At 66.6% G+C, this 21,098-nt stretch overlaps 2 protein-coding genes across 2 annotated transcripts; one reads left to right on the top strand and one right to left on the bottom strand.

Annotated features, from left to right (window-relative positions):
* Positions 1-166: 166 nt before the first annotated feature.
* PATL1 (PAT1 homolog 1, processing body mRNA decay factor) lies at positions 167-9,280 on the bottom strand. The gene is made up of 17 exons (XM_050897479.1): positions 9,241-9,280; positions 8,642-8,753; positions 8,317-8,516; positions 8,151-8,225; positions 7,137-7,331; positions 6,944-7,045; positions 6,493-6,582; positions 6,083-6,294; positions 5,920-6,009; positions 5,562-5,745; positions 3,798-3,921; positions 3,508-3,605; positions 3,345-3,404; positions 2,659-2,807; positions 1,821-1,980; positions 974-1,129; positions 167-262 (listed from the first exon to the last, which is right to left on the bottom strand). Exons 1-17 carry the CDS (start codon positions 9,253-9,255, stop codon positions 167-169), a joined length of 2,118 nt encoding a protein of 705 aa, XP_050753436.1. The 5' UTR covers positions 9,256-9,280.
* A 1,287-nt stretch (positions 9,281-10,567) lies between these two features.
* Positions 10,568-20,845, top strand: STX3 (syntaxin 3). The gene is made up of 11 exons (XM_050897360.1): positions 10,568-10,652; positions 12,286-12,369; positions 12,464-12,563; positions 12,680-12,754; positions 12,905-12,972; positions 14,609-14,717; positions 15,196-15,269; positions 15,367-15,501; positions 17,288-17,398; positions 20,104-20,205; positions 20,458-20,845. The coding sequence occupies exons 1-10, from the start codon at positions 10,623-10,625 to the stop codon at positions 20,179-20,181; spliced, it is 864 nt and encodes a 287-aa protein (XP_050753317.1). The 5' UTR covers positions 10,568-10,622; the 3' UTR covers positions 20,182-20,205; positions 20,458-20,845.
* Positions 20,846-21,098: the final 253 nt, after the last annotated feature.

Here is a 21,098-nt window from a genome sequence, read left to right as displayed (position 1 = left end):
TCAGCACGGTGGCTGTTTCCAGTGCTGCTGCCGAGAGACCGCAATTAAACCTCCTTCTTCATCGACTCTGCCTCCGAATCCTTCGGACCCCGCACGGCGCAGCGTCCGACCCCGACGGCATCGCCGCCTTCCCTCCCCAGCCCGAGGCGCAGCCGAGGACGGACGCTCACCACTGGTTGTCCTGCATTAGCTCCGTGTTCGCGTCCGAGCTCTGCAGTTCCTCCCCGCGGCTCAAGACCAAGTACAGCAGGGACAGGCCGAACTGCGGGGAGAGAGGGAAGGCGTCAGGGAGGAGATGTCCTGCCGGTGCTGTCACGAGCCGTCGCTGGCCTCCCGAGGGCTAGGAAATCTCTGCGGCGGGGGGACAGGCAGGGCAGGGCGAGCTTTCCTCCCACCGCTCCTCCCTTCCGAGCATTTTTTTTTTTTTTTTTTTTGAGGTGGGTCTGAGAAATCCCCTCCACTTCCCAATCCTCCTGGGGATGGCGGCACAAGCGGGAGGATCCCGAGCTGCTTTTGCAGCCTGAGGAGGAGGAAGAGGAGGAGGTTGTTTATGGGCCTGAGTCACGGCAGGCAGCGTGGATGGCTGCATGAGCGACAGATCGCTCCCTGCCTAGCTCGGAGGGATGCCTTCACGACCCGCCGGATTTCAGGGCAGGAGCCCACAGCCCAGCGGGACAGACAAGGGAGCCGTCTGTCAGACTGCAGCCGAGTCCCAAGCCAGTTCAGACAGCTAATTAATCTGCCGGACACCTTCATTAATTAGCAAAGGAAGGGGAGAACGCCAGGGCTGGCAGCCTGTGGCTCCTGTGCCGTTCCTGCACCACGGCTGCATCCAGCTCTGCCATCCAGCGCCGGGAAGCTGCTGGGGAACTCAAGTTTTCCCGAATTTTCTCCCCATCAGGACCTGCCGGGGTGGGAGGAATGAGATGGCCCCACCTGCCCTGGGGGAGCAGAGCGAGGGAGAGGGGAGCACCTTGTTTTGGAGCACAGCAGTGAGGTGCAGGTTGGTAGGCGCTGGCGCGGTCGCGCTCTGAGGTAGGTTCGTTAGCTGCTGCACAAGGCTGGTGACCGTCCCCAAGGGAAGGTGGTAGAGAACGTGCGAGAAGGGCCTCAACAGGCAGGGCAGCACCTGCGGAGAGAGGAACGGAACCGTGACAACGGGGAGACGTGGTTCTGGTCGCCCCGGGGCCTCACGGACCCCGATGAGACGCTGCCTCGCTGCTACACACACGCACACACCCCCCCCAGCAGCACCCCACAACAGCACAGGCCCGCTTTAAATTCAGGCAAGTCTTTCTCCTTCTTAAATCATCCTCTTTCTCAAAAGAAGCTCGGATTTATTTCGCAGATGCCCGTATTTTTGTTCCCTATATGAAAAAAAAAATCGCAAAGGACAGCCGAGAGCACGTCCCTCGGAAGATGCTGGCCTCTGCTCTCCGTCTCTGGAAGATGGAGTCTCCCGTTGTCACCCGATGAGTCAGAGACGCAGCCCTTCAGACAAGCGCTCAGCCAAGAGCCGGGCTCGTTAAACAAAGGCACCATTTATCAGAAACCCTCCCCGCTTCCTTCCCGGCGAAGCTGGGTCGCGCCGTGCCAGCCGGCGGGCACGGGAGACGGGCTCTGCCAGGAGCTCACGGCTCCTGCAGCCTCCCCGGGCCTCTGGCAGCCTCCCAGGAGAAAAGAGAAACGACCGTCCTTAAGACGCACGATGCCGTTCGCCGTTTTCCCCCGTGGAGGAGAGGAGATCCGGCTCCAGATCCCGTGCCGAACCCCACCCTCAGAGCGAGCGAGGGGAACCTTCCCAGCCCCTGGAATCTCACCTCGTCCTGAGCGTCCTTCTTGATGAGGAAGGGCAGGTTCCTGGCCGTCGCCATCAGTACGTCGGCCGCTTGCTCGGGTGACAAGAAGGGGAGGATCCGGGCCACCAGGCGCTTCCCTTTCCGGATACACATGATCTGCATGAAGTGGTCGTCGCTTGGCCTGCCGAGGAGAGGAGAAAAGCGTCGATTCTCAGTTGGGAGCGTCCCAGGGAACGCTGAGTGTTCCACAGCCGGCCCTGCACCCGGCAGAGAACGCACCCGTCTCAAAAAAACAGCCCTGGGGAGGAAAAAAACCAAACAACGGAGGAACGACACCCCTAACCCTAACCTCCGCCTGTCTGACGGGCTGGGCAGGAGGACAAGGCTCGGTTCCCCACGGGACAGCAGAGAAGGAGCCACCGAGACCCTGCGTCCTTCCTTGCCCATCTGCGCTGCGGAGGCTACGGATCAGGCAAGAGGCGAGAGACTTAAAAAAAGAGGCACGCAGAGACGCGGCGAGGCGCAGAGCTCAGGGCGGACGGACAGCCAACGAGCATGCAGACGGGCACTGTTCGCAGTACCCGGAGCTGCGGGGATTTAAGTTGTTATAGGGTCATAACCACAGCGAGCAAATCGCATGGGGAAAATGGAAAAAAAAACCCTAAAAGGGGGATAAAGGAGAGGAAAAAAAAAAAAAAAAAAAAGGTTATTTCAGCCCCCAGTTCCCAACGCACTCCTGGGAGAGTCAAGGCTGCCTCTTCTTTGGGAAACAGATCCCTGGAAAGCCAGTTTCAGCAAATGCCTATGGACTATCTGAGTTCCCGACAGCGACCGAATCGCACACACCACTTCTGCTCACCTCTCCTGCCCGGGCGCCTTCCCCCTCAGATTGTCGTACATATCACAGATCTTCTGTTTCCTCTCGCCCATCAGGGCCGGCCGCTCGCCTTCCAGGCTCAGGAGGTAGCGTCTCTCGTAGTCCTCCACGTCCAGGAGGAGGCTGTACGTCTGCAGGAGAAAAGGTGATCACAGCGGGGCACGGGGATCTACGACGGGATCCGCTAGCCCTGCTCCACAGAGATCCAGGACGTGCCCGGCCCCAGCCAGAGTCCTCCCGTCTCCTTTGCTGCTACAGGAACCGCAGATCCTGGCCCGGACCACATCAAAACCTCCTTCAGATCAAGCGTGAGAGCAGATTGAGCAGGGATTCTGTGACCCGCATGCGTCCATCCTTTCACGCGGCGGCTGCGGAGAGCCGAGGCGTTCCTGCCTTGCAGCTTTGGGTCAATAACGGACCCTGCAAAGCTCGTCCAGGCTCTTTTGGGGCAGGGTGAAGGCACGGCTGGTACGCGGCTCCAGCCTTTGTGCTCCAGGTCCTGCAAGCAGGACCTCAGCTACTCTTGAGCGCTGGCTTATCCCCAGCTGGACATCCAGAGGAGTTCATCGGTACCGCCCCGTGCTCTCCCTGGCCCTTCCTTCGCCTCAGCCCACCTCGTTCCCCACTGCAGATCTCCCGAGGGTCGCGACGGCCCGCCTCGAACTCACCTTCTCGATCGTGACAAGGGTCTGACGCCTCTTGTCTCGAACCTGCTTCTCTTTCGTCTCCTGCCGGGGAGGGACAGCGAGTCAGGGCCGCGGGCGGCACCCGCACTGGCCTGAGGACCCAGCCGCGGAGCTGCGTCGGAGGGGAGGCAGGGCCAGAACTCACGTCATCCTCACTGCGGGAGGTCACCACCGCATCGATCATCTTCCGGGGGTTGTTCACGCTGGAAACCGTCAGCTTCCCCAGCGAGCCCTCAAACTGCACTGCAGGAAGGAGGGAGAAGGGAAGCAAAGGGAGTTAGTCCGGGTCTGACCCTACCTCACCCGCCTTTGGGCCAAAAGTAGCCCCGTGGCTACCTCCAAACTCCAACTGGCACCGGTGAGACCCCCGCCCTGTCCCAGCCCACCACCCTTCACCCGCAGAGGTCCGGGCTACGTGGAGAAAGAAGCGCTTACCTGGCTTGTAGGTGTGCTCCAGCTTAGCCACCTGAGGTGTGATGAGTTTAGTGCGTTCCTTTTTGGGACCATCGCCGTGGACTTCCTCCGCTGCTGCTAACTTCTCCAGCTTCTGGAAGTAATTCTGAGGCAGGGAGAGGAGAGGTTGAGACCCCCCCCCAAAAAAAAAAAAAACAGTTGGCAGGGACTGATGCAACGCGTCCCTCTCCCTGGCCTGCGCCCCATCCCTCGCCCATCACTTACTGGTCTCCCCAACATCAGCAGCAGCATTTTAAACCACTCTTCTTCCCCCAGGACACGAGCGGACGATTGCATCCTCCTCTCTATCATCCCTCGAGATTACAGAGGTTGAGGTTCCTCCTCAGCCCTCTCTTTCTCAATACAAACAATGACGAATCCGCTCTCCCTGGGAGGTCCCCGGCTCCCAGTCCTTCCCAGCACAACTCCAGTTAACCTGCCTTGCTCTGTTAGCACCATGCCAAGGCCGGGCAGCGCGTGGCTGGAGCCTCCCACACCGGTGCTCACGCGCTTTTCCCGTCCACCCGGCCAACGTTCGCCTCTTTCGCAACGGCAAGAGCTTTGTTGACTCACGTCCCGGCTGCGGCCGTGCCAGTTCCTCTCCTCTACTGGGGTTCAGCTCACCCACAGCTCCCGGAAAACCTCTGTCAGCGCGATGCCTCCCACCGACCCCGGAGCAGACGGAGCCGCCGGCCCAACAGCTCTCCTACCAGCTCCCACCGGAGCCCAGACAACCCGCAGCGAGCGTTCGTCCCCGTTCCCACCGGGCCCCTGGCCCACCGCGGAGGGAACCGGACCGCTCTGACCCATTTCACCGCGCTGGTGACTGCCCTCCCTGCTCTGCCTCGTGCTCGCGGCTGCACCGGGACCTTTCTGGGCGTGCGGCTGGCTCCTCTGCACCCCCTTCGTGAAGACAGGGGCCAAACCTCCCGCACAGCTGACGACTGCCCCAGACACGCTCCCAACCGCTCCGCAAGCCCCGTTCAATCTCCCAAGCCAAGCGTCCATCCTACGTAGCTTGAAACCCTCCGCAGATTTCCCTCGCGTCAAGTTGTCCTGCGTACCCTCAAACCCAGCTGAGCTTTGAGCATCTGCCACCGTCGGCAAGAGCTCAGCCATCACTTTCCTTCATCTGCTCCAAACCTCGCTCTTCCCAGCCCCGACTGGCGCTCCCTATTCTTGAACTGGAAAAGAGCAGGAGCAATCTCTCCCCATCCACCTTCTCCACCTCGCTCTTTGGACCCCATGGGCTTCACCTGTCAGACTAGAGTCCTCCTTACGCAGCCATTCCCTACGCAGGGCGCTCTCCTGCATTTTTCCCTGTCTCCCGTTCCTGGTGTTTTATTCCACCATCACACGCAGCTTCGGATGTAGAGGAGCTGCTCTCCTGCTAGCTTAGGCCTTCGGCTGTGCCCTCCGAATCCGTGCTGCCAGCATCCCCCAACATCTCCTCACCCCTGGAGATCTTGCCCAAAAAGAGGAGGGCAGTTCTTCCCTTGCTGGGGTTGCTCGCCCCACCTCATCCCTCTGCCTTCCTCCTCCAGCACGTTCCCCACGACCGGATCTAGAAACGCTTCCTCCGCTGCATCACTCTCGGAACTGACATCCCTCTCCCACCCAACGCTCCTCGGCACAGAGGCTGCGCCGGGAAGACACCGGATCCGTGGGAGCGTTAAGGCGCTGCCCTGTCAGCACCCACGGGACGCGCGGCAGAGCGGGCTGGGTACTTCTCCTCATCCTCGGTACCTGGTAATAATAGTCATCCAGGTAGGGATCAGTGCTCTGCAGCTGCATCATCTGGATCTTGGACACCCAGTCCTTCTCCCGCTGCAGCATGAGGTTGGCGTAGGGGTCTTTGCGCATCTGCTCCTGGTGACTGCTCCGGTGGCCCCCTCGGTCCCCCACCGAGCCGTTGAGGCTCCGGTGCTGGCTGGCAGGAGGCAAGAAGGGCACCCGTGAGCACACAGGAGCTACAGGAAGGGACAGAGAGCGGTGCACAGGCTAGACCCGGCAGCACAACACCCCCCGCCCTGCCCCGCGACGGAGGGGCGATGTAACCCACCCCCGTCCCCCATCCCGGTACCGGCGCAGGGCCGGCACTCACTTTCGGTTCTGCTGCTGCCGCTGGTGCAGGAGCCGGCGGTGTTGGGGGTGTAGGTGGGTCGTGTCCGGTCGGAACATCTGAGGTTGCGGCCTAGGGAAGAGCGGGAAGTCTCAGAAGCGGCCGCAGAGAGCGGGCGAGCGGCCGGGAGAAGGATGGCACCTACCTCAGGCTCTGCAGGTGGGATCCGGGGCCCGGCGGGTGCTGCGGTTGCGAAGGAGGTGGAGCGGGGGGAGCCCCGAAAAAGGCACGAAACCCGCTGGCCGGAGACATCATCTGCCCGACTCTACCCTGGAGCAACTTGGGATTGACGGAGGGGAGGGGGCTCCCAACCAGGCCAGAGACCCGGGCAAACTGGCTGGGCGACATTCGACCAGCCTGGCAGAGCAGAGAGGGTGCCCGGAGTTAGCCGGGGCAGGATGGGGAAGATTTGGGGGGGCAAAGGGAAAGGCCCAGCCAGGGACGGCCAGAAAGAGCCACGCAGAGCTGGGTCCCGCAGCCAGGCAAAGAGAAATGCGGGACCTTGCCCATAGCGGGGACCGGGAAAGCGCAGGAAGGGAGTGAAGGGAACTTTACCTGGGCTCCTCCGAGCAGCTGCGCTCTCTGCAGGTGGGTGAGGACGGGAGAGACGCTGTGAGGGAACGGGTGTCCCAGGAGGGAGGAATTCTAGGGAAAGAGAAGGGAAGAGGGAGCACCGGTCACAACCCTGGCACAGCCGATGGTGGGCAAACGGGGGAGCGGGTGATGGCACAAGACAAAACCCCAGCGAGCCGGGAGCCAGGCCAGGCTCCAGGGAGCGGGGCTGACCCGGCAGGACGAGGCAGACAGGTCGAGCTACGGAACTAGAAACGAGCAGCCGGCTGGCTGTACGTGACAGTGACGGATCCAACGCCGTCAGGACCCGGAATTTCAAGCGGGAAGAAGGGAACGGGGCATTTTGGGGTTCTGGGGAGGCCGGAAGACCTCCCAGCAATGGGGAGGGGGGGGCTTGAAGGCAGCAAGGAGGGGAACAGAGGGGACTGGGTACCGGTACGTTGCAGAGCTGGTTGGGGGACATCCTCTCGCCGTAGGGAGCGGGGTAACGCTGCTGCATGGTAGCTCGGATGTGGACAGGCTTCGGACACAGGATCTAGGAGGAGGGAAGCGGCACGGTCGCCCCGTCAGCTCCTCGGGGACCAGCCTGCGCCCTCTGAGCCGCAAGCGGGGCCGGGGGGAGGTACCTGCTGATTGAAGTTGGGGACGGCAGCCTGCTTGGGAGGGGTGCCGATGGGAACAGCCCGGACAGGGGGGCTCCCGATGACAGGGGATGATGAACGTCGGGGCAGCGCCCGCTCGGAGGGGTCTCGCTCTTCCTCTCGAGCCTGCGGGGGTCTCTGAGGCAGAGCGTAATCCAGCACGGACACCGACGGCATCTCCTGCAAGCGGAAGGGGAGAGAAAGCTCCCCCCAGGATAACAGTCACTGACTGGGATGGGGAAAACCGGCACCGTGTGTCCCGGGGATGTTCCCAGGACACGACGGCCACATCCTTCCTCCTGCCCAGTCTCCTCCACACCCCACTGCGCTTCCCCGGGGAGCCCCACGCGATAGCAGGGGTTCCTGGGGACCCCCCAAGGCCCGCCCCGCGGAGCCCACGTCGCTGCCAAGACGCCCACTCATGAGGACGGCGCTGCCCGAGCGTGGGGTGGGAACGCTCCCGTGTCACCGCCGCGCAGGCCGCACGTCCACGCTCGCTTCCCAACCCTCGTCAGCTCTGCAGAGCCGGGAGAGGGCTGGCCGGGCAGCACGCTCCGCTTGTATTTAAAAGCCCGACTCTTAATTAAAACCGCAACAACAACAACAAAAAAAAAACCAACCCAAATCCTCTGCCTCGAGGCGCCGACATTCCCAAACCCTGACGGGAGCACCGGTATCTCTCAGACATCACCAGGGACCACGTATCAGCGATAACGGTCCCCAACCATCAGCGAGCCCCCAACCCGGCTCTCCAGCCTCCGAGGAGGGGGGGACAAGGGCTGACGTTTAAGAGGGTCTACAAATGAGCCAAACCGCCGCCACCCGGACCCAGCCAGAGGCAAGCAGAACACCCCGCTGTCCCAGGCCGATCCGGAGGTGCTCCCCAACACTGATGAGCCTGCGGCAGTACGGCACAGCTCGCCCCTCAGCGCCCAGCTCACCGCCACGGGGCTATTAGGGAAACCACGATGGCTACCACCCGCACTCCCGGCACCGTACCCGAGTGAGAAGCGGCCCCCGGATGCGTCGCAGGACGGCCGAGCTGTCCCAGATGCTGGAATTCAGCCCTCCAGGCTGTTGGAAAACAGACAGGGAGTCAGGAACGGCGCTGCCGGCCCCGCCAGGCCTTTGCCCACCCCGATCCCATTCCCACCTGCGTGGGGACCCTGGTTTGTACGGCCTGCATGATGGCGGGGTCCTCCAGCTCGCTGTCGATGACCAGCCTGGTCAGCCGCTCCGCCAACGTGTCCTCGGGCTCGCCCAACAGATCCGCCTCCTCGCCGCCGGGCCCATCCTGTTCCCTGGCTGTCACCGGTTTGTCTTCCAGCTCCGCCAGCCGTTCGTGTGCCTCCTGCCAGTCATCGTCTGCGAAGGGACCCGCAGTGAGGGACGCGCTCGCGGGGGTAGGGAGGGCGTCAGTGGGTGGGGGGGTGGGGGTGTGTGGGGGGGAGGGTCGTGGGGGTCTCGCAGCGGGGTACGGGAGCGCTCACCGACGGCCCCGGCTCCAAACGTGTCATCGTTGAACTGGTCGATGTCTTCGTCTTCCTCCCCCAGGGCCTGGAAGGCGTCTTCATCCTCATCCAGCGGGCAGTCCTCCAGGGACTGGGGAGAGCGAGGTGGGGGGGGGGGGGGGGGGGGGGGAGTCAGCACCCCCGCATGCTTTCCCCCCCCTACGTAGCATCGCACCCCACAACCCCCGCTCCCTCCACGGGGACACCCCCTCCCCCCCCCCGCCCCGCTCCTCAGCCCGTTATACCTCCCCGGTAAACCGCCCCCCCCCCCCTCAATCCGTGAGCCACACCGACCTCCCGACCCCCAGCACCGGGCGGGGGGGGGGGGACGGACGGCACACTGCCCCTGTTCTGCAGACACTCACCCCCCCCGCCCCGGTTCTACCACAGGCCCCGTGGCGTCCCGTCCCACTCGGGGGTGCGCCGGGGCGGGGGGGGGAGCCGCGGACCGGGATGGGGAGGGGGTGCGCCAGGCGCACCCCCTCCCCATCCCGGTCCGCGGCTCCCCCCCCCACCCCGGAACACCCCGTAAACCCCAGTCCATCCCTCCCGACCCAACAGACCCCCTCCTCGCTCACCTGGTACCGGAACATGGCGGCGGCGGCGGCGCCCACCGCCCGCAGGCTCCGCGCCGCCCGCTCCGGCCCCGGACCCCGCCGCGCATGCGCCGCCGCGGGCGCACGCGCATGACGTCACCCACGCCCCCCCTCCTCTCCGCCGGCGGGACGCATGCGCGGCGGCAGGGCGCGATGGGCGAGAGGCGTGGTCTGCATTAGCCCCGCCTCACTTCCTCCCCCCGCCTCCTTATATACCTTAAAGGCGCCGCGCCGCCCCCGGGCTGCTCTTAAAGGGGCAGCGGCCCGTTTTCTCCCCGCGGGTGTAATCCCTCACGGACGCGCGTGGGGCCTTACGCACGTCGGCACAGACTCACGCGCACTGCTGCACACACCCAACAGTCACACCCACGTGTCGCCTGCCTGCTGCTGTGCTCCCCAAGCCGTGTCCCCTATCCCCAGCCGTGTCCCCCAGCTGTCACCCCATCCATACCTATGTCCCCCCCCGCCATGTGCCCTGTCCCCTCAGCTGTGACCCCCAGCCGTGCCCCTAGCTGTGACCCATAGCCATGTCCCCCCAGCTGTCCCCAGCCATGTCCCCCAGGCATGTCCCCTATCCCCAGTCGTGCCCCCCGAGTTGTGTCCCCTAATCCCCAGCCATGTCCCCCAGCTGTCACCCCTATCCCTGGCTGTGTCCCCAGCCGTGTCCCCTGTCCCCAGTTGTGCCCCTATCCATACCCATGTCCCCTCAGCTGTGTCCCCCCGCCATGTTCCCTGTCCCCACCTGTGTCCCCCCAGCTGTGTCCCCTATCCCCAGCCATGTCCCCTATCCCCAGCTGTGTCCCCCCAGCTGTGACCCCTATCCATAGCCATGTCCCCCAGCCATGTCCCCTGTCCCCACCTACGTCCCCCCAGCTGTGTCCCCTCTCCCCAGCCGTGTCCCCTCTCCCCACCCGTTCCCCCCGCTGCAGCCACCCATGGCAGGGGAGGACACGTCCTCGGCGCGTGACCCCCGTGGGGACCAGCTTCCTCATCGCCTCCGAGCCGGGGCCACCCCACATCCGCCTCCTCCTCGCCACCGCCGCCACCACCTCCTGGGGTGGCCGAGGGCCACCCACAGCCGTCGCCTTTAACGGGGCCCGGTGTCCCCCGGGGGTGTCCCAGGTGAAGGGTGGCTCCACCTCGTCCCTCCCCTCGGCGCCTTCCTGCCTTCCTTGTGCCTGTCACTGGGGATTAGCGGAGGGACAGCCCCGGCCTTGGGGACAGGGAAGGGGACAGGGCCACCCGCCACCTCTCCTGGATGTAGGAGGCCCCGCCGGCCAGGGAGGACCGAGGGTGGCATCCCCCATCCCTGCGGTGGGCGAGGACGGGGACCCCCCCGTACCCCGCCAGCCCTTGGGGGCACCATGAAGGACCGGCTGGAGCAGCTCAAGGCGGTGGGTGAGAGACCCCCGGGGTGGCGAGGGGATGGGGGGCACCTCGTGGGGTGGGGGTCCCCAAGGCTCGCTGGGACCCTGCTCCCCGGGGGAGCTGGGTTTCACGGGGATGGGGGGGGTCCCTGAGACCCCACCCCACGGTGCATGGGGGCATCATGGGGACGGGGGGCCCTGAGACCCAAGTCCGCGGCGGACGGGGACGTCACGGGGATGGATGTCACCGAGAGCTCGCCCCATGGTGCATGGGGGTGTCATGGGGATGGGGGGCCCTGAGACCCCACCCCACAGCGGATGGGGGCACCACAGGGATGGGGGGGCCCTGAGACCCCATCCCATGCTGGATGGGGGTACCACGGGATGGGGGACCCTGAGACCTCACCCCACAGCGGATGGGGTACCACGGGGATGGGGGACCCTGAGACCCCACCCCACAGCGGATGGGGGTACCACGGGGATGGGGGGGCCCTGAGAGCCAGCCCCATAGCAATGGGGGTGTCAGGCGGAAGGGACCGGGGGGGGGGGTGTCAGCCCTCTGTGCTGTTTGGGGGTGAGGATGGTATTTTGGGGGACACCAACCCCCCCCAGACGAGGGCTGTTCCCCCCATGCTGTGGGGTACAACGGGGAGATGCCAGCCCCCACCCGGGCTGTGTGGAGCAGGGGGTCCATCTCCTTGGGGGGCAGGGAGCGAATGTGGGGTGCCCATCCGTGGGGACCAGCACCCCATCCCGTGCCCCACGCCTCACCGCGCTCCCTGCCACCATCACCGCTTCCTCCTCCCGTGGCCACCCTGCTGTGGGGCCCCGCTGCTCCCCCCCCCCACTCCCCGGGGGGGCCTCCCCGCCCACTGTTGGCTCCCCCCCCCGGGCTGTGGGGGTCCCAGCAGCCCCCCAACGGGGGGGGCAGCCGCGGCAGGGAGGCTTGGCGGGGATTTAGCGGGGATTACGAAGCCATCAGATAAAACCCTTGGGAGGGAGAGAAGGGATTAATTTTATTTTTACTCTGGTGGAAGGAGGCGGGGGGGGAGGCGGGGGTCCCCGTTTGGGGCCTGCCCCCCCACTCTGGGGATGCTGCAACCGGGCACCGAGCACCCCTTGGGGTGCTGGTGGAGCTGAAGGGGGGGGGCAAGGGGAGGTGGAGGGGCCAGGGCTGGCACCCCGGGAAGAGACGGAGCCGGGAGCCTTTGGGTGGGGGGACCCAGGCGCGACGCCAGGGTGATGGGCAACAGCCCCCCTTTGGGCCCCCCGCCGAGCCCCGGCGCTGCTCAGACCTGCGGCGGGACGAAGGTCGGGGTGATAAAACCCCGTCCCGTCCCCATCCTGTCCCCATCCCTGTCCCCTCCCTCCGGCCAAGCCCAGCAATCCCTTAATTCCCCGGCCGTGCAGGGCCAGATGTGAGACGAGCTCAGCCCCCCCCCCCCCTTCTCCCCGCTGCAGATGTCCCCCCCCTGCCCCAGGGGCCACCACGTCCCCATGGCTTCTCCCGCCTCGTTCCCCCTTAACCCCGCAGAGCTGGGCTGGCTGGTGGCCCCCCGGGGTGGCTGTCACCCTTGGCGGGGGGGGGGGTTGTCCCCAAAATCTTCGGGTGCAGGCAGGGGGGTGCCACCCCTGAGCGCTGCCCGCCCGTACCCCGCAGAAGCAGGACGCGGAGGACGATGACACCGAGGAGCTGGAGATCGCCGTCGACAACACGGCGTTCATGGATGAATTCTTCTCGGAGGTGAGGCGGGGGGAGAGCGGGCGCGGGGCCGGGGGGCCGGGGGTCTGCCTCCAACCCCCCCCCCCCCCCTTTCCATCCTCCTCGGCTTGTCTAGATCGAGGAGACCCGGCAAAACATCGACAAGATCTCGGAGAACGTGGAGGAGGCCAAGAAGCTCTACAGCATCATCCTCTCGGCCCCCATCCCTGAGCAGAGTGAGTGCGGTGGTCACCTTCCCGTCCCCCCCCCCCTTCCCCGGGGTCACGGGTCCCCCTTCCCCGGGGACGTTTCCCACGGTGGCTTCCCCGGCTCACGTGCCGTGACTCCGCAGAGACCAAAGACGACCTGGAGCAGCTGACGGCGGAGATCAAGAAAATGGCCAACAGCGTCCGCAACAAGCTGAAGAGTGAGTGACCGCGTCCCCACCGCCGTGCCACCCAGCCCCGCGGGTCCCCCCTGTCCCCGTGGGAAGGGCAGGGTGTGCTGGGGACACTGGGACTGTGGGGTCTGAGGGATGGGGAAGGTCCCTGATGGGTTGGGGTCCGGCTCTCGCCAGGCATGGAGAGGAATATTGAGCAGGATGAGGCACGGTCCTCTGCCGACCTCCGGATACGCAAGTCCCAGGTAAGCTCCGGGACCCGCTGCCGGGGCTGTCCCCACGCAGCACCCCCAGGTCCTGAGCACCCCGACCCACCCTGTCCCCCACGGGCTGGAGATGTAGCATGTCCTGGGTGTCCCCAGGTCTCCCATCTCCATCCCCTGTCCCCAGCAGCACCCCGTCCCAGACACACCGTGTCTGGGTGCTCCCAGGCTTCATGTCCCTCTGCCCTGTCCCCAGCACTCTGTTCTGTCCCCCATCTCCTGGGTCCCCTGGGTCTCATGCCCCTGTCCCCAGCCCCAGCACCTCGTCCCTCCCTGTCTCTTTGGGCTGGGGACACGCCATGCCCGGAGTGTCACTGGTCTGACTCCCCGGCCCCGGCCACCCATCCTGTCCCCTGGGCTGGGGTTGTGCCATGCTGGGGGTGTCCCCAATGTCACACCCCTGTCCTTGCTCCTGTCCCCTGGGGCTGGCACGTACATTGCCTGGGGTGTCCCTGTCCCCAGCAGTTGGCCCTGGGGCTGGGATGTGCCGTGCCTGGGGTGTTGCCATGCCCGGAGGTGTCCCCACTCTCACACCCCTGTCCTTGGTCCTGTCCCCTGGGAAAATGGCCCATGGGGACATGCCATGCCTGGGGTGTCCCATGTCCCCATCCCTGTCTGCAGCACTGGATCCTGTCCCCTGGGGTTGGGACATGCCATGCCTGGGGTGTCCCATGTCCCCATCCCTGTCTGCAGCACTGGATCCTGTCCCCTGGGATTGGGACATGCCATGCCTGGGGTGTCCCATGTCCCTGTCCCCGTCCCCAGCACTGGGTCCTGTCCCCCAGGGACTGGGGGGGTGCCATGCCCAGGGTGTCCCATGTCCCTGTCCCCGTCCCCAGTGCTGGGTCCTGTCCCCCGGGGACTGGGGAGGTGCCATGCCTGGAGTGTCCCCAGCCCCATGTCCCTGTCCCCGTCCCCAGCACTGGGTCCTGTCCCCAGGAGCCGGGGAGGTGCCATGCCCAGGGTGTCCCCAACCCCATGTCCCTGTCCCTGTCCCCAGCGCTGGGTCCGGTCCCCTGGGGACCAGGAAGGTGCCATGCCTGGGGTGTCCCATGGTCCTGTCCCCCAGGGACTGGGAAGGTGCCATGCCTGGGGTGTCCCATGTCCCTGTCCCCATCCCCAGCGCTGGGTCCTGTCCCCGGGGACTGGGGAGGTGCCATGCCTGGAGTGTCCCCAGCCCCATGTCCCTGTCCCCGTCCCCAGCGCTGGGTCCTGTCCCCCAGGAGCCGGGGAGGTGCCATGCCCAGGGTGTCCCCAACCCCATGTCCCTGTCCCCGTCCCCAGAGCTGGGTCCTGTCCCCCAGGAGCCGGGGAGGTGCCATGCCCAGGGTGTCCCCAACCCCATGTCCCTGTCCCTGTCCCCAGCGCTGGGTCCGGTCCCCTGGGGACCAGGAAGGTGCCATGCCTGGGGTGTCCCATGGTCCTGTCCCCCAGGGACTGGGAAGGTGCCATGCCTGGGGTGTCCCCTGTCCCTGTCCCCGTCCCCAGTGCTGGGTCCTGTCCCCCGGGGACCAGGGAGGTGCCATGCCTGGGGTGTCCCATGGTCCTGTCCCCCGGGGACTGGGAACGTGCCATGCCCAGGGTGTCCCCAGCCCCACGTCCCTGTCCCCGTCCCCAGCACTCGGTCCTGTCCCGCAAGTTCGTTGACGTCATGACCAAGTACAACGAGGCGCAGGTCGACTTCCGGGAGCGCAGCAAGGGCCGGATCCAGCGTCAGCTCGAGATCAGTGCGTGTCCCCCCCCCCCGCCCCCTCAGGCCCCGCCCCTCGGGGCGAAGTGGGCGGGGCCCAGCTCCTGCAGACCCAGCCCCTTTTGTGAAGAGGGTGGAGCCAGCCCCTACAGACCCCCGCCCCTTTGGTGAAGTGGGTGGAGCTGGGCACTAAAGACCCTACCCCTTTGGCAAAGTGGGTGGAGCCAGCCCCTACAGACCCCTGTCTCTTTGGTAAAGTGGGCGAGGCTGGGCACCGAAGACCCCGCCCCTTTTGGCAAAGTGGGTGGAGCTGGGCACTAAAGACCCCACCCCTTTGGCGAAGTGGGTGGAGCCAGCCCCTACAGACCCCTGTCTCTTTGGTAAAGTGGGTGAGGCTGGGCACCGAAGACCCCGCCCCTTTTGGCAAAGTGGGTGGAGCTAGGCACTGCAGACCCCGCCCCCTTTGGGGGAGTGGGCGGGGCACCATCCCCACCACCAACCCCACGTGCCTGCAGCCGGCAAGAACACGACAGACGAGGAGCTGGAGGAGATGCTGGAGAGCGGGAACCCCTCCATCTTCACCTCGGGGGTGAGCGCCCGGGGGGTCCGGCGGGGGTCTGGCGGGGGCCAGGACCCGCCCCCCCCCCCCCCGCTGACAGCCCCCGTCCTCCCCGTCCCCGTTGCAGATCATGGACTCGCAGATCTCGAAGCAGGCGCTGAGCGAGATCGAGGGGCGGCACAAGGACATCGTGCGGCTGGAGAGCAGCATCAAGGAGCTCCACGACATGTTCGTTGACATCGCCATGCTGGTGGAGAACCAGGTACGGGGCTGCACGGGGACGAGCAGGGAGCTGTGCAAGGGCTGCACCGGGACGAGCAGGGAGCTGTGCACGGGGCTGCACAGGGACGAGCAGGGAGCCGTGCAAGGGCTGCACGGGGACGAGCAGGGAGCTGTGCACGGGGCTGCACCGGGACGAGCAGGGAGCCGTGCAAGGGCTGAACGGGGACGAGCAGGGAGCTGTGCAAGGGCTGCACGGGGACGAGCAGGGAGCCGTGCAAGGGCTGCACGGGGACGAGCAGGGAGCCGTGCAAGGGCTGAACGGGGACGAGCAGGGAGCTGTGCATGGGGCTGCACGGGGATGAGCAGGGAGCTGTGGAAGGGCTGCACGGGGATGAGCAGGGACCTGTCCACAGGGCTGCACGGGGACGAGCAGGGAGCCGTGCAAGGGCTGCACAGGGATGAGCAGGGAGCCGTGCAAGGGCTGCACGGGGACGAGCAGGGAGCCGTGCAAGGGCTGCACAGGGATGAGCAGGGAGCCGTGCAAGGGCTGCACGGGGACGAGCAGGGAGCCGTGCAAGGGCTGCACAGGGATGAGCAGGGAGCCGTGCAAGGGCTGCACGGGGACGAGCAGGGAGCCGTGCAAGGGCTGCACCGGGACGAGCAGGGAGCTGTGCAAGGGCTGCACCGGGACGAGCAGGGAGCCGTGCAAGGGCTGCACCGGGACGAGCAGGGAGCTGTGCACGGGGCTGCACAGGGATGAGCAGGGAGCTGTGCAAGGGCTGCACCGGGACGAGCAGGGAGCCGTGCAAGGGCTGCACAGGGACGAGCAGGGAGCCGTGCAAGGGCTGCACCGGGACGAGCAGGGAGCTGTGCAAGGGCTGAACAGGGACGAGCAGGGAGCTGTGCATGGGGCTGCACGGGGACGAGCAGGGAGCCGTGCAAGGGCTGCACAGGGACGAGCAGGGAGCCGTGCAAGGGCTGCACGGGGACGAGCAGGGAGCCGTGCAAGGGCTGCACCGGGACGAGCAGGGACCTGTGCAAGGGCTGAACAGGGACAAGCAGGGAGCTGTGCATGGGGCTGCACCAGGATGAGCAGGGAGCTGTGCAAGGGCTGCACAGGGACGAGCAGGGAGCCGTGCAAGGGCTGAACGGGGACGAGCAGGGAGCCGTGCAAGGGCTGAACGGGGACGAGCAGGGAGCCGTGCAAGGGCTGAACGGGGACCCGTGCAGGGAGCTGTGCACGGGGCTGCACGGGGACCTGTGCACGGGGCCGCACGGGAACAAGCAGGGAGCCGTGCAAGGGCTGCACGGGGACACACAGGGCCGAGCAGGGACCTGTGCGTGGGGCTGCACAGGGATGAGCAGGGACCCGTGCATGAAGCCACACAGGGACTGGCACGCAGGGCCGCACAGGGCTCCGTGGGGACGCAGGGTGGCATGGAGCCACGTGGGCACCTGCACAGGGCCACGCAGGGACCCGTGCAGGGAGACCCAGGCATGGAGCCACGTGGGGCTGGGTGCTGACCGGCGCATAGGTCCCCGTGGGGTCACCCAGCACCCGAGCCCGTGGGCTGGGGGAGGGAGGCAGGGGTGGGCAGGGGTGCGCCCCACACCGTGGTGGTCCCGGCCCCTCTCTCAGCCCCATTCTGTCCCCCCCATGCAATGCGAGGAGCCACTGTGCGTGCCGGGGAAGGGTGAGTAGCTGCGCCGTGGGGCTGCGCCACGTGCCGTGGGGCCGTGCCACGTGCTGTGGGGGCCGTGCCACGTGCCGTGGGGGCCACGCCACGGCGTCCCCGCTCAGCCTGTCCCCTCTCCTGTCCCCGCAGGGTGGGCTGCTGGATAACGTGGAGCAATACGTGATGCACGCGGCCGAGCACGTGGAGCAGGCGAACCAGCAGACCAAGAAGGCGCTCCAGTACCAGGGCCAGGCGCGCAAGGTGGGTGGGTGCCAGCACCCCTGGGTGCTCTCAGCGTGTGTGTCCCCCCCCCTCTCTCTCTGTCTCTCTCCGCCTCCGCCCCGCCGCCCCCGCGCCCCGTAGGGAGCCATGATCGACCGCATAGAGAACAACATGGACCAGTCCGTCGGCTTCGTGGAGCGGGCCGTGGCCGACACCAAAAAGGCCGTGAAGTACCAAAGTGAGGCCAGGAGGGTGAGACGGACCGACGGCCCCAGCGTCCCCCAGTGTGTCCCCCCACCATAGCCCCCAGCATCCCAAAGGCACCCCCAGCGTCCCCCTCTGTCCCTCAGCGTGTCTTCGCATCTCCCGCTGCCCCCGGCGTCTTCCCCGTATCCTCCAGCGGCCCTGAGACCCCCTTGTGACCCCAGCCACCTCTTGTGTCCCCCAGCCACCCCTCGTGTCCCCCCAGCTACCTCCGGCGGTCCCCCAGATGACCCCAATGCCTCCCACCCATCTCCAGTCACCCCTAGCCACCCCAGCTCATCCCCGCTCCTCCCTTGTGACCTCCACGGGCTTGGCAGCTCTGTCCCTCTTTGTCCCCCCCCGCCAGCTCCAGCCCTGAGCCTCCTCCTACCCTCAGGTGTGATGAGCTGGTGAGGGCTCAGCCCCTCCTGCCCTGTCCCCGGGTCTGCAGCATCTCTGGTTCTTCTGGGCTCCCTCTGTGCCCACCTCTGCTCTCCGTCCCTGCCCCGCACGGGGCCGGCGTAACCGGGCTCCCCGTTTCCCCTCTCGCCCCTTCCAGAAGATGCTGATTTTGGCGGCGGTAGTGGTGCTTTTGCTGGGGATAGTTGCCCTCATCATCGGACTTTCTGTGGGGCTAAACAAGAAATAGTCCCCCCCGAGGCGGGGGCTGTGGTCTGTAAGTGTCGGGGGGGGGCACAGGGGAACCCCACCGCGGGGCTGGAGTGTCCTGGAGGGCTCGGGGACGGCGGGCAGGCACGGACGGGCTGGCCGCGCCATCATTCCCTGCCCGGATTGCTCTGCCTGCTGCGGAGCTCCGTGTCCCCGTGCCGGGATCTGGCTCTTCGGTGCTTTGGTTTCTTCTGCTGCCTTTGGGGCTGGGGGTGCTGGGCTCTGGGTGCTGGGTGCTCGCCAGCCGATGGCCTCGGGTCTGCGGTGTGCGGGGCTCCGCGGCGCTCGGGGCTCTGCCGCGCTCGGGGCTCTGCCGTTCTTGGGGGGTCTTCGGTGCTCAGGTGTCTGCGTTGCCTGGGGTTCTGCGGTGCTCGGGGCTCCGTGGTGCTCAGGGGTCTGGATTTCGGCTCCACGTGCTTGCCTGTGTGTTTCCCCGCGTCGGTCTCTGCCGTCCCCGCTCCCTCCGCACCCGCAGGGCCCTGCTGCAGCCCCTCGTCCCCTTCCTTGCCGGCCTCTCCGGCTGGCGGCTGACATCTCTCCCTTTCCCTCCTCCAGACGCTTCCGACTGTCCCAGTGGTGACATCTCCCAGCGGGACCCTCCCTGGCACCGCAGCCCGGTCCCCTCCTCTCCCCGCTTCTCCCGGACCTGTTGCCCTCAGCCCCGGCGTACCGGCTCCCACCCTGAGCTCCGGCTCGGAACCGCTGCCTCTCCCTCCGCGGAGAGACACCGATACCGGAACGTTCTCCCCCTGCCAGACCATCCCCTGCAGCCCCCGCTGTCCTGCTGGTCCCTGGGGTCTGCCCCTCTTGTCCTGGTGTCCCCAGCGGGAAGGGGACAGGATTCAACTATTTATTTTCTCTTTGCTGATAAATCAGCTTCTCCTGGGTCCCCCATCTCTTGCCGCGGGGGGAAGTGAGGGCGCCGGGGGCCATGCCAGTACCGTGACACCGTGGGGATGTGGCAGCCGGTGCCACGGCCCCAGCGAAAGGAGACAAGGTGCCTTGCTCGGGGCAGGCGAGGGCCGGACCCTCACCCGCACGGGCGTCGCGGGAGGACGAGGGAGGGGGGGATACGGTCAGGACAGGGGGTTTGGTAGCACCAGCGGCACACCGGCAGGTCTGGCCACGCTTTGCTGTCCACCGTGCCGTGGCAGACGGAGCCGCCGGGGACCCTGTCCCCTCTTGGCCTTGATGCCTGCGGCTGGCACGTCCCCCGACGCCGACTGCCCCGGTGCTGGGGTGGGAGGACGCGGTGGTCGCGGTTATTTAATTCCCGTTACAATAAAGATCCCTGCCGACGCCAACCCTGCGCCTCTCCTCTCCGCGCACGACGCGATGCCGGGGCGCTGCGGGGACAAACGGGGTGCTGGCACCCCCAAACACCCGAAGCAGCTCCGGCTTAGCTTGCGGTGGTCGCAGCATCGTGGCCGGCCTGGCAGCTTTGGCTGAGGATCCTGGGGGGGCGGGGGGGGTCTGGGACCAGCCCCCCCGTTTTCGGGTGCCGTAGCGACACAGCCCCTCGGGGTGAAGCTGTGACAGGGGAGCGCGGGGCTGGGGACACCCCCCAAACCCCACGGGCTCTGCCGGGCCGGGCCAGATTGTCTTCCCCCACCGTTTCGGGTAAGTCACAGCGACGGGGACGCGTCCCCATCGCGCGCTGGCGCTTGGTTGCCTGTCCCAGGGTGACACCGGCACAGCCACGTCCCGGTGCTACACACAACCAGCTCACGCCCGCCCCGCTGCCTCCCCAGCCCCTGTCCCTTGTCCCTTGTGTCCGTCCCCTCCCCGTGCCACCCGCGGCCCTGCCTCACAGCCCCTCTCTCCCCGCGCAGAAGAAGATCATGATCATGATATGCTGCATCATCCTCGCCATCATCTTGGCTGCCAGCATTGGGAGCATCTTCGCCTGAGACCCCCAACCGCTGCCCCTCCAGGTGACCGGGTGCAGGGGAGGAGGGTGACAGTCGGGGTCCCCAGTAGCACCCCGCACCCGAGGAGCGAATTCGGGCCTCGGTGGGCTTGAGCCGGGTGGGATTCATCCCTCTTGGATCTGCCAGCGCGTCCGTAAGGCGCCGGCAGAGACCGGGCATCCGCAGGCAGCCGCATCGGGGAGGGACGGGGACAGCCGCAGCGGTGGGAGCCGCATCCCCTTCCTCAGCGGCACCTCATCTTCCTCCCCGTTGCAGGTGGCCTTTCCTTCTCCTACCCCAGCGCCCGGATGATCCCGCCTGCGGCTCCAGCTCATCGGAAACACCCCGACCGCCTGCCCCGGGACCCGCCTGCCAAGCCCTCGTCCCCGGAGCCTCGAGGACATCCCTGCGCCGCAGCCCACGCGTCCCCGGAGGAACGGAGACCGCCCGCCCTGCTCTCCCCTTCCCTCCCGCCACCGGGCGAACGCCCCAAGGTCTCCCCTCGCTCCCCATCCTCCATTTGGCCGACGGTCAGCGACCCCTGCGAAAAGCAGCTCCCCCCTCCTCGGTGGCACGGAGCAGCCGGAGGAGCCGCGTTCCTCCCCGGGGCAGCGTGCGGGTGAAATAGAGGGCTCTGCCTTGCTTGGGGGTGGAAGGAGAAGCCTCTCCCCTCGCTCGGAGCTCGTTCGCGGCGACTTCTTTGTCTCGCCGGCTCTTCGGATGTGCAGCCACTCGCGCCGGAGCCTTCCTCCTGAATAAAAAGATCACCCACGCTCCGCTCCGGGGTGCTGCGTCGGGGTGTGAGAGGAGGGGGGGGAGCGTCTCGGCAGCGGGAGATAAACCCTGATGTATATATCACCTCCGGGATGCTCCCGGCCCCGTGTTTGTGCCTCCAAAAATGACAGCGGCCACCGCGG

This window comes from Gymnogyps californianus, chromosome 5 (assembly GCF_018139145.2).
Source record: "Gymnogyps californianus isolate 813 chromosome 5, ASM1813914v2, whole genome shotgun sequence".
Lineage (NCBI taxonomy): Eukaryota > Metazoa > Chordata > Aves > Accipitriformes > Cathartidae > Gymnogyps > Gymnogyps californianus.
Note: the sequence above shows the minus strand (reverse complement) of the source record. Positions and strands in the feature narration are given on the sequence as shown.